The 12,465-nt window shown below is 42.4% G+C and overlaps 1 protein-coding gene across 5 annotated transcripts in view; it reads left to right on the top strand.

Moving 5' to 3' along the window:
- The window catches only part of LOC107227802 (rap1 GTPase-activating protein 1), a 158,347-nt gene that overhangs the window by 81,807 nt on the left and 64,075 nt on the right, over positions 1-12,465 (top strand). Inside the window, exon 1 of one of the 5 annotated variants that reach the window (XM_046743787.1) lies at positions 11,317-11,894. The exons of the other annotated variants lie outside the window; for them this stretch is intronic. Within the exon in view, the coding sequence (XP_046599743.1) occupies positions 11,782-11,894 (113 nt within the window). The 5' untranslated portion in view covers positions 11,317-11,781. Of the gene's footprint in view, positions 1-11,316; positions 11,895-12,465 lie in introns of those variants that run through there. 5 annotated transcript variants of the gene reach the window in all.

The following is a 12,465-nucleotide window of genomic DNA, read 5'->3' as shown; positions in this document are numbered from 1 at the left end:
TTAGGTAAATATTTTCATCGTGTTTAGAATTTTAGGTAAAAAGAAAAAAAAAAATCAAATGTCAGAAGACGGAAAGAATTTCATCCAGAGATATTAAATAAAAATCCCCCTTTATTGACGTTGACGCAAAATTTCGTTGAAAATTTATAATATTGTATCAAATTATATCGCGATCGATAGAGAGAAATGTGAATCCTGAATTATACCTGAAGACTGAATGCAGCTTAAGCAGGTATTTATTATATATACATACAAATAGCGTACACAGGAAGAAGACATTCGTTATATCTCTTTAATGGTTATTGTTTGTTTCTTTTTCTTTCTCTTCTTCTTGTTGTTATTCTTTTTATTCATTCTCCGTTCGTTCAATCTGGCCGTATACAGGTATACAATACGAAAAAGCCCGTTATTACACGAGCTTAACGACATTTTCATCCCCGCCTCATTCTTTTCTTCACGTTTTGATCGTCGGCTCCCTTCAGAGCGCTTCCCCCATTTTTCGAAGGACCGCATTCCGCCTCGAAGAATCGGCTGCTACACTTGTTGGTTCAATCCAATGCTTCCCTGTACCTACCTACATACTGTGAAAAGATAACGCCACCCCACAACCTGTCAGCTGAGGGGGTCGCCCTTCGTCCCCGCCTTCTAGGTGTTGCACCGGAACTCGAGCCGGATATACCCAAAGAATCCCGCTTCTTTGCCTGGAATTAAATCGGTACGGGTGAAATTGACGATGTGAAATTTTTAACGATTATAATATAACGTGAAACATTCGGGGGAAAATTAATTTTCAAATACCTATCCGATCAAGAAATACCTGCCGCAAAATTGATACTTTACGAGACATTTTATTACGTTTCGCGTACCGTCGAACGGACGATTTCAAATACCTACCTTCAAGTTTTACAACCGAAACGGTACGAGAATATTTTTATAGAGTTCTACCGTATACTGAAACTGATCGGAGATATATCGGGAACATCGATAGAAAAAAGGGAGAAAAAATGATCGGAATTCTTGTCTGCCAGGGCTAAGATTGTTGAAAAATAACAAGTTATATCCTGCAACCGTTTGACTGTTATTAGGAACCATTGCCACCTGAATTAAAATCTCGCATTCGGTTAACCAGCAGTTGGCACGTATCCGAGACGGCTTTCAACGCATATATATGTGGCTATTTGCCTAAATAGGTGAATACCGAATGAGGTCATTGTGTTATTTCGTGAGCGTGTGTACGTGGTCCACCTTTCTTATCGCGTTCCTCTATCTAGATCTATCTAGAACGTATTTTTCGGTTTCGTTACGGCCGGCAGAGAAAACAACATACAGCGTTATACGTTGTGCCCACGTGCGTGCGTATATGGGTACACTATATATGTAGAATTCCCATAGGTGTGAATAGCCGGAGCGACGGCTGCTGCTACTTTGGTGTTTCGGTGCTTAGTCGCTACCGCATCACCGGTGAAAAGAAGAATAGTTTTTGCATATCAAGTGCCGGTAACGTAATCCCTTTGTGTAAAATACGCTTACCCTCCAGCACCGCCCACGTTGTTGAGAATATGACATCTAAATGTTCCTTGAAACTTGTCAAACCTTTCTTTCCGGCGCACATCCTGCGCTCTGGATCGCCAAAGCGCATCATCGTCTAGAGACCACAAGTGTAATCCTCATCTCTCTCGGTGGCGAAATTCGTTGAGAACTCTTTCATCTCCTCGTATGCGTATGCGTGTGTTGGTATGTATAATTCGAACGGGTCGAAGAGTTTTACGCTTTGGAATTCGGATGAATAATGGATCTCGAAGAAGAATATCGCGCAATATGTCCTCACCTTCCGACCACGAACTCGTGAGACTTGCCGCTTGCGAATATAATTCTCCCATCTTCGTGCGATTCTCATTTTTTAAACGATTCTTTCTCCGTCTGATGTATGTCTTGACGCACGGCAGTCCGGCACGCATGGATACCGAAAGAAAATCCACGCCCTCCAACGCTCGTGATCTACGATCGGATACGCCAGAGAGAGCCCTAGAGTTGGAGATGATCTTTGGCGCATTTCTACGCTACTCGACTCGCGACCCAACCGCGAGGGCCTTTTTCTACTCGCTTTGATTTTAAATCCGACGTCGAACCGGCGATCGCTCCAAGCGATTAGGATCTATAAAACTTTGCGGGGCGGTTTCCGATTATCAACGTGTAATTATTACCGTATATATGCTGAAATTTTACTAGGCCGGATCGCGGCGCGATGACAATCGGTTTAGAGTACCTACGTATACGTATGTGTGTGAGAAACCGGCTTTCGAGTGAATGAACGAGGAGGGACGACGAGACGCAGGTTACGGAGGATGTACAAGGAATCCGAGTGTGAAGCCGGACAGGTAACTCCTCGAGCATGTCTTTTGGGGTGCAGGATTGAACAATGACCGTGACATTTCTTCTTCTCTTTTTTTTTTTTTTTTATACCTCGTACGTCGGAAGAAAATTTTCGGACCCTCCGGACAGCCGGTAAAAGACTTCCGCTTCCGGTCAGCACCTCCAGTTTAACCCCGAAGGTATACGTGTAATCACATACGGAATCACACTTCAACTGCACTAATGTCCGTATCTTTGTCTGTACTGCGGAACGGCAAGTTCCTGTCTTACAGTCTCCGTGCGTATTTATCTTACACACGAGATATAATTCGATTCAAGAGACGATTCGCTGATTGTGGGATTCACAATCGTCGATCGAATTCTGAAAACAAACTTTTTTAACCAATTACTTATATTGCGAAATCATAAATCGCGGTTTCTGTCATGCCAAGCGTTTGATTTCCGAAGGATGCGGGACAAATGTGGAAGAAAAATAAAGAAAATTATAAAAATTAGCACCGCGTCCTCTGACCGCAATTTGCGTCACAATTTTCCTTCTCGAAACCACTGTAACTTTCCCTGAATCAACGTGGTTTGGCGCAGAAATTTTGCCTTCTTTCTTTTTTATTATTTCTAAATTTTTACATACATTCTTTATCGGGAAAGGAGGGGAGATCGCAGCGGGACCGTTCTATCGAGTGCAGCCGGACGGAATATTAGAGAATCTATTGTGCGCTCAGACCGGAGTGTTTGCATGACCGCATATATGAGGTAAATCACTGCAGGGAGCAACCGAACGTCACTCCATGTGAATACAAGTTGCAGGGATTATTCAAATAAAACGGAAAGTCAAGAAAAAACCAGAAAACTATTGTGGTGATCAGTAGACGTATCGGATCCCTCGAATCATTTAACGCGACATCTTTATCCGTGACGTTGTCAACGCTTATTGTATATGTTAAACAGCTGTCCGTACTCAATCATTTTTTCATTTCAGTGTGGCACACGAGCCGTTTCCATCTATTACAAAAAACCAGAAGTTGAAGAAATAACGTCGAGAAATTGTTTTCATTCGCACTAACTGTTTTACGATATTTGTTTATTATTATTTTTTTTTTAAATTTATTTATTTATTTCTTTCGGTTAGTGGACTGATTTATTTTAAATCCTTGCGTTTATATGTGAGCGGGAATTTTAGGCATGTATATAAAGCAATTCTTTCATCCCTTTTGTGAGAATAATTACAGTCTTTTAGAATTATTCAAAATTAGTATTCGATGAAAATTGTAAATTTTTGTCTCACGTCAAAGACTCGTATACAATAGTCGTTCACGTCTGACTAATCACGTGTACATACTTATACATATTGCATACGTGTTACGGGTTTCCTCGCTCGGCACGGGTCGCATCCTTCAAAGAAGAAAAAAAACAGCAACAAGTACCTCAATCACCGTTTTCAAGATAAGGCAATAAACCCGACACTCGCTGTTTTCAATCCTTTTTCCAAAGCCACGCTGCATATTCAACGACGCGGGACACCGACGCTAAACGAAACCGGTTCAGATATTATTTAATACGCTGTCGGGTGAGATAATATTTCGGATTACGACACCCCTGCGGCGACGTGTGTAAAACACACACACACGCGGACGCGCGCACATACACGCTTGGATTATAATACTGCACGCATCCCCGCTTCGCGAAAACCCGTGTCCATCCCCCTCTTTGCACCCCTGCAGTTCGCTTTGCGTTGTGCATAACATACACCTATACGTACAGTAGTATACGTTGTATACTGTTATTATTGCTGGCTGATTTTTTTTATTGTTATTCTTTCCTTCTTTTTTGATATCACGGATTTTGGGGATTTACGATTCGGCAATGCATTGTAAGATAGATCAACGCACTCGCTGCTTAACGACGGGGTGAGGGATGAATTTGGCAAAATACATCGAGAGGGAGAGAGTGACCGCAATTCCTTTTATAGCTTACACCTATAGTAGGCATGCGTACGGATTAACCGCGGACTTGTCAGACTTTGTCGCACGTACGTATAATACCCCGCAAATCTTTCTGTTTTCACTAAGTCTTGGGGCGCTCCTCCTGTACATACGCACCCTTAATCTCTCGTTTTACTCTTTTTCCTGTATTGTCGCTACTCGCACTTTTTATACCACGGATACTCGAACCACGATCGTACTTTCGGTCTGTTATTTTTCATCCCGTTCCATTTCTTTCAGCTGTATTTTACCCACGCAATCAGAAAAATCATGGTTCCTATTTCGTGATCAATGAAGAATTATAATTCCATGTTTATCGAGAAAAAAAAAAAATGACCCAATTTCTCCTGCGCGTAATTTTTCATTTTTTGTTCTTGGTTTTAATAGATCGAAACAGGTATTGTATACTGTATATACTATACATGAAGCAAAGTAAACTAAGAAAACATGTTTGTTTGTTTCTTTTTCACAGGAATACAATTTTTTTCCGGTAGACAAAGCACACGGAGTGTAAATAATTGAGTTTGTGATAATTGAATGGAAGGTGAATTGAACGAGAGAGAAACGGGCCGTCGGTTTGTTGTCTGTATAATATACACTGTAAACCGTGTGTGTACATACAAGAGAGTAAACGCATAATACCTCTAAGCCTCGCACTAGAAAATGAATTCAATTGTAACGAATAATCTATAAAGAATAGGGCAGGATGTCGTATCGGGGCATGGAGATACAATATTAATATCATAATGCACGCCAGTGTGCGCATGCCGACAATGGAGGCATTCAGGCGAACCCGTACAATGCAACGTCGGCGTTCATGGCGTGCATTTGAGCATCGACTAGTTGAAAAATTCCTCCCTTCCATACACCGTATTTCCCGCTCCGGTTATATTCCTTCTATCTCTCACACCCTCCGATGACCCCTTTCCGAATTCTCTCGATTGTGTATTGGCCTACAATCGAGAGCCCAGCGTGTGTATAACCGTAGGCATGGCTACGACGAGTTTTCGAGAGGTAAACCTATACAGTAACGCAGCGCGTTACGGTGCTTCACGGAAAACTGACCATGCATGCTCATATTCGGTTCAACAATAATGAGCCGAATGACGAACTCGGAATTGTATTGCTGTAATCATTTCGTTCACTTTTCAATTCTGTGACTCACGTTTTTTTTTTTTTTTTTTTTTTTTTTTTTTTAGTATGTACACATGCTATACAACTTGTCCAGATTTGAACGGTATTTGTCTACTGAGAGCCATGGATGAACGATTGGGATATAGAATCCTCTGTTCACGGATAGATTTAGTTATTTGAAATTTGTGCGTCATACCTTGAGTCCGTGAGATGATTTCTCTTTCTCTTTCTCTCTCTTTGCGACACGTGTCAGTGTTATATACATGGTGTTTCGTGAATACCCGATGGGACATTATACCACCATACATGTGATACATGTGACGTGAAAATTCGTCACGTCTATCACGGTTACAATGGATGAAACGGCGTGCTGCGAAACGTCTAGTCAATCCTTCCTAGGAAAGAAGAACGGAGCGATCTCTTTTATTGTTTTCGTCTTTTTATTGGGTGCGTTTGAACGCATGTCACACTCGTCGAGTCAGTCATTCAGCCATCACTCGGTCACGCTTTTGGAATTATTCTAATGCCGGTACGGAATGAGAGAGCTAGAGAGAGAGAGAGAGAGATAGAACGAGTTTAAGGGTCCAGAACATCGCATCCGCGATTTCCATTTTATTATTACGAGGCGTTATTTCGCGAACGTTGTAAAACGTACCTCATACGTATAAGGTGACACGGTCGAAATTCAAATCGGCAGTACATATAACCAGACGTGCGAAGCGTCGCGCGGTTTACGACGACGTCGAGCGTCACGTTCAATCCGCGAATTTTTATTCCACCGTACCGTTTCGTTATGGTCAATTTCTGTCGCGTTTATGACCATTGTGCACAATATCTGCAGCTGCGTCGTCGACGTCCGAGAAGAGCGTTTCGTTTGCCCAAACTTACAGCGGTAAAAGACCGATGAACTTGACGCCGCGTCGTCGTATGCCGGATTCGCGAGTTAATCGAATCGTCGTCTCGCGTACGACGATCCTTGGCTTTCCCCGATATTGTATCACAAATACGTATTTTTCATTCACGGATCGATTACCCGCACCGATCGCATCGCGGTGATGCAGATTCAACGCAACGAAGCGCAGCTCGCGTTATAAGCATTCACTTGCTTGTTAAGGTTCAATTTCTCGGTGAATAGCGCTTGTTACGTCTTCATTGCTCGGACCTGTTTTCACTCGTTAATTGAATCACCGCGGCACCACCTATATACCGCGACCTCGCCTGTATACTGTAAGAAGAAAAAAAAATGCGGCGTCGACTTGCGTAGAATATTTTTTTGTGTCAATCTAACTCTATCCAACAAGTTCAACTTCTGAATTCATCGCAAAAATCGTTCCATAATAGTCCACACCGGCCACTGTTGGTCAATTTTAACACCGGTATTTTTTACAATGTACACGAAATTCGAGACGTACAGTAACTAAGCCTTTCCGCAATAATTTAACTCGCAATATTTCCTTCGTCGTGGTTTCTGTTCCCGCGCACTTTCGTCAACCTTCGGTTTGAACAATTCAAGGGCTTTAGGTATAGGCTATAGTGTCCGAAATCAGGAACACCGTTGAAGGCGTTATACGTACGGACACGTACCATAGGTGCGGAATAATATTGCGAAAATGGCCGGAAATAATCGGTGAAGAATCAGCCGCATTCAAGGTACAGCCGCAGGGACAATATCCCGGAATCCCCCGAGTGATTAGTCCGGTCCGATTAGCTTCTCCCGCAGGCGAATAACATCCGCCCCCGACGTGCAAACGTGCATCCTGTAGGTGGCATACCTGTTTTACGCACGTGTTCCTCTGTCCTCGGCCGTCATCCCCGCCGCATTGCGACTCCTGCTTCGCACTCCTCCGGAACGGGTATATAAATTTCGAAGTGAATTGCGGATTACCACCTCCTCCCTTTTCGACCTGGTCAAAGTCCCTGCCGATTGACAGCCCACAAAACACGTCCCTCCATTCGCACGCGTGCACGTATGTATGTATGTACATGGATATTACACGTGACATGTCTCTGCTCCTATGCCTAAAAGCCGTGCGGAAGGTATCGCCCAACGAATTAGACCCGAGGATTGTCAAGAGAGACACGAAGGGACGGTCGTTATGGTCGTCCACCTATCGGACAATGCGAGCCGCGTCGAGAGGTGCGGGGCTTCTTTCAGAGGAGGAAGAATTTTTTATTCAATTGCGTTCTGCGGGTTCTAAATTGCGCTGACCGACCCTCCTTTATAGTCCGGTCGTTCGGTGTCGCGACGACAACCAGCAGAGAATTATTTTACGCCGCGTTTCACTCGGGTAACCACGAGGACGCACTTGAATTAATAATGAAATTTACTATCGGACCACAAACGGGAATTAGACAGCTTAATTTCATTCAAAATTCAATATATTGACGCGGGTCTGAAGCAATGTTTATCTTCCCGAAATAATGTAATGTAATGTAACGACGTTTACAGAACCCCGTGTAAAATACCGTTTTCATTCGGTTTGAGTCTGTTAATTTGGGACGAATTTTCAGGCTACCTACAAATTTTTATAAATCGCGTCCGGATTGTCTCCGCAAATAATTTTTACTTCCGTTACTCAATTTTTACCCTGTCCAAATTCTCTCTGCTTGGAACGCGTGCGAACCCTCGACCCTTGTCGGGCTGTGGAACGAACGTGAAAAGGGTAACACACAACCCATTATAAACACGGTACGGAGCGAGAAGCTCGGGTAACGAGGAGGATCAACGGGGCGGAGAGGGAAGGGGTGAAAAGACGGACGCAGCCGAGAAGAACGAGGGATCCGTGCAGCATACGTGCATACGTTTCTACCTTGTACCTTACCCACCTCATCGACCTGCACCGTGGATTAAAACTTTATTGTTTCTCCGGCACGTATACCTGTGTTGTAAACCTTAAACCTCGTACTTGTATACCGCGGAAAGAATATCGCTGGGATGCGCATTACTCGACTCGGCGATGCAACCTTCTTCGCTATCAGGATAGTCGGAGAAGGAGGGGGAGGTAAAAAATTAATGGTCTCGCGATGTATCGCCAGGCCTTTACGGTCGAGTCCTTTAATTGTCGTCTATTAAACCTCACTTGCTCGGCGATCAATTAACGTCCTCCTGCGTTATTAAGTGGACTCTGGACAGCAACGACCTGCAGTGTTCCGTACACGGGGACATTTTTCATTTTTTCTCGTCTTTTTTTTCTTTTTGGAATTCAATGAAAATGCCGAGTCAGACATGTAAGATTTAGTTACTCTTCTCGAGATCAGATCTACAGTGAAGAAAAACCAAGGGTTCTTCTGTATCTGCGCAGAATTCGCGAAACGCTGCAACTGATGTAATCGTAAATTTGAAACCGAACTCTTATCATTTCGCGAATATAAATGAAACAACGCGTGTTAATAATCGATACCTCAAGAATTGGACAAAAGTTTTCCCTCGTCCGTTATACAAAACGACGAGGTGATATCCAGACACGAAAAAACGCTTACTTCGGCGGAAAAGAGAAGTGTTATGTTTTAGTGGCACGACAGTGATGAGATCACAATCTTTCGTAATCCGTTTTATGTTCACCCGTATAATCTGTACGGGAACAGCCGTATATGTATATTATACGTGCTCGCGAAGAGTGATGACGATTGTATAATTATGTTTTACGATTGAGCAGTACCGTGCTGTAAAAAACCGATTCCACAAGTTCGTGGCCACACGATGTCGACGTCGTATTCTCGGCGACATTGTGTCACAGAATAAATACGTGATGCTATTCAGATTATATCACCGCTAAGCTAAAAATAATCGACTCGATTAAATCGGTAGGAATTAATCGATCAACCCATTGTTTCGTATTTTTTTGAAAGGGTGCATATGAAACCAAAATTTCGTCAATTTCAGTATGTAGTTTTAACGGCGAAAAGGTTTTTTGATAATTTATAGTTTCCATCAAAATATTTTTCAATTTTAGGATGAAAATATTCATTTGTCTCTCATTCGTTATATCAAATAGGTACTAACAGTAAGTAAGACAATGATAATAGTTGATACTTTAATCACGTAAATTGATATTGTATCGCATCTTTGATGGGAGTAAAAAAACCAAAACCTACCGTGAGGAAAAATAATCTATTATACTCGGTTAATCGGAAAAAAATAATCAATGTAATCGAAAATCGATTATTTTTGGTCATTCTTAATCCAGAACCTCGAACAGGGACCGTCTATAATCAAACGCGTCCACTCGACAAAATTGCGATTCCATAATCAGGCTTTATTCATTTTTTCTGCCTTTTTTCTATGCTTACGTTCGTTAATAATCTGTCAGCTAATCCCGGAAATTTTCGAATTGCGTGCAATCGGACCAAGGGGAGATAATACCGCAGCTTTTGCGAGGATGCGGAGGAATCGTCAGCCGCGTGTCTATTTGTTCCCTGACGACGAAAAGAATGGCAATCAGAGCGAAGAGGTCACATTGTGTGTCGATGTAGTTTACGAGCGGTCGCAGATGTCGGGATTTCGAGTACGCTGAGTGAGCCTGAGCGCCCCTCGTGGATCCGAAACCGCATTCAGGAGACATAAATTATTGCGATCGGGACTCGGTTTTGTGGGGGATTTTTCATCTACTTTACCGAACCTCTCTATAACCAATCAGCTCCTATCGGTGAAATCGATATATCGACTTATTTCACGGAAAGTTCCCGATTCGTTGTGCGTCCCGACGCTTTCGCGTGATTAACCAAAGGCATCGAAGGTTTCCCGATTTGTCATGCACTCGATTAATACCGTGCGGATGAATTCGAACACAGGGACACCTTTTGACGCTTCCGTAATCTCCTTTATTTCCTTTTTATTATTTTAATAAAGCGCTTTTTCACGCACGGATTCAAACAAACTTTAACCACAAAGCATGTTTGTTGAACACACATAGAGAACTGATTTTTATTGTGGTGGCGTTTTTTTTCCCACCAGCTTTAAAAACTTCATGTGATGGAAAAATAGAAATTTATCATCAATTCGATAATTATCTTCTCTCATTTAAACAATATTTTAATTCAATTGAATCTAAAATATAATAAAAACATCGTCTTTTTTTTCGTGCGAAAGACAAGTTTGATGATATTTTGCACGTAATATTTCTTACCGGTACAATTTATTGATGTACAAATGCTAATTTCTCTAATTCGTTGTATATACTATCGACATTTTAGAGTTCAACAATTTTGTTAAAGGTAATTGATAAAAATTGACTATACATCTTTTCACTAAATCATATTTAACCTGATATTCAATCGACGCACTTTGAAATAAATAAATACAGTATCTGGAAAGTGACAATCAACTCATTTGTTCGGTAAAGGTTTTTTATTCGGTTATTTTTTTTTTTTTTGTCCGCGTTGTCTACGAAAGAAATTCGTTATCGAGTATGATCAGTTTCCAGTAAATCTAACACGAATCGTAACATTATTAATGTTATTACAAACGGCGGAGATATCGTTGAAATTTCCCTCGATTGATCGCGGCGGCTATCGCCTGTCGGAGAATATATAAAGAGATAATTGTGAATCAATCAAAACACGTCACCGTCACAGAATCTCTTGTCACCGGCGTATCTCGACTCGCGCACAAACACACACGCACGGCATATTTCACCCTGGATCGGGATGCAGCAGCAGCTTGACACGCATTCTCTTACACATGCATCGGTACACGTGCATCGAGCGACTCACAGGATGCCGTCGACCCCCCTCCTCACCCTCGACACATCGTCGTGGGCAGGCACGCACCGTGACGCACCATTCACTACGAGTCCTCTCCGAGGCTCGTCCGTCAGTCTGTGCGTAACGCACGAGCAGAGAGGGTCACGTGGTCTGCCTTTCGTAAATCGTTCCTCGCGCACGTCCACGCGATTATCAAGAAATTTCTTACGCGCCGTGAGGTTATGCGATTTGAAAAGAAAGAGAGAAAGAAAATATTTTAAAACGAATTTTCGTAATTTTTCACAATCGAAATATACGCATACACATATTCGCTGAGTAACAAGTGCGGTTTATTCTCGTGTTCGTATTACATTATACTTTCACGAATCGCGGCTGCATTTCGTGCGTAAAAGTTGAAAGAGTGGCGGGTATGAGCGCACGTCGATCCGTGGGGTAATATATTTGGTGGTTGATCGAATAACCAGTGATTCGTGACGAGGTTTCAACTTCGATTTTCTCGCTTGGCCTCTCGTCTCGTCTCGTCTCCTCTCCTCTTCTCTTCTCTTCTCTTCTCGCCGCCATCTCGACGTCGGTGTCAGGTTTGGACGTCTGAATGCCGGTCCTCGACGGAGGTGTCGCCAAAAAACGAGGGGGTCGCGTGCGCAAAATGAGGATGAAACTCTGCACGCCCTCCAAGGAGTCCTACACTCTTCTCACCAGAAAACGGTACATATAATCATCTCCGATCGATTTTCACATTTTCTTTCCATCTTTTCGTATAACGTTACCAATCGTGTACACATATACCGTGTATGACATGTATATGTATAGCATACATCACAGATCATACGTGTTTCAACGAATTCTGTGCAGAGAATTTTCATTACTTATTATATATATGTATATACTTGAATATAACTCGTACCGAAAAATTTGTCAGGACAAATGTAACGAGATAAGTTTTCCGTCCCATTTCCCTAATCTCGACTTATCTCACGGTCCAATATATTATCAAGCTGCAGACGTGGTAGCCCAGCGCAACAGAACCGTATGATTAGGCGTGAACGAGATTTGGTTTGTGTTAGACCAGTGAACGTGTTGATTTTTCTCGTACTTCAATACGGGTAAAAAAACAAAAATGGGAAATTTCGGTCGACGGCGATGTTATTGCAAAAGTTTTCAAATCACCCGATTCTGCGTCACGTTATTTTCGTTGCAAATTTTTTTCGGTTTTCGAAGAAATACTTTTCATTCGCGCGATACATGTACACATTAAGTAATTATCCGTTGAACCGAG

Source organism: Neodiprion lecontei, chromosome 1, assembly GCF_021901455.1.
Source record: "Neodiprion lecontei isolate iyNeoLeco1 chromosome 1, iyNeoLeco1.1, whole genome shotgun sequence".
In the NCBI taxonomy this organism is placed as follows: domain Eukaryota; kingdom Metazoa; phylum Arthropoda; class Insecta; order Hymenoptera; family Diprionidae; genus Neodiprion; species Neodiprion lecontei.
Note: the sequence above shows the minus strand (reverse complement) of the source record. Positions and strands in the feature narration are given on the sequence as shown.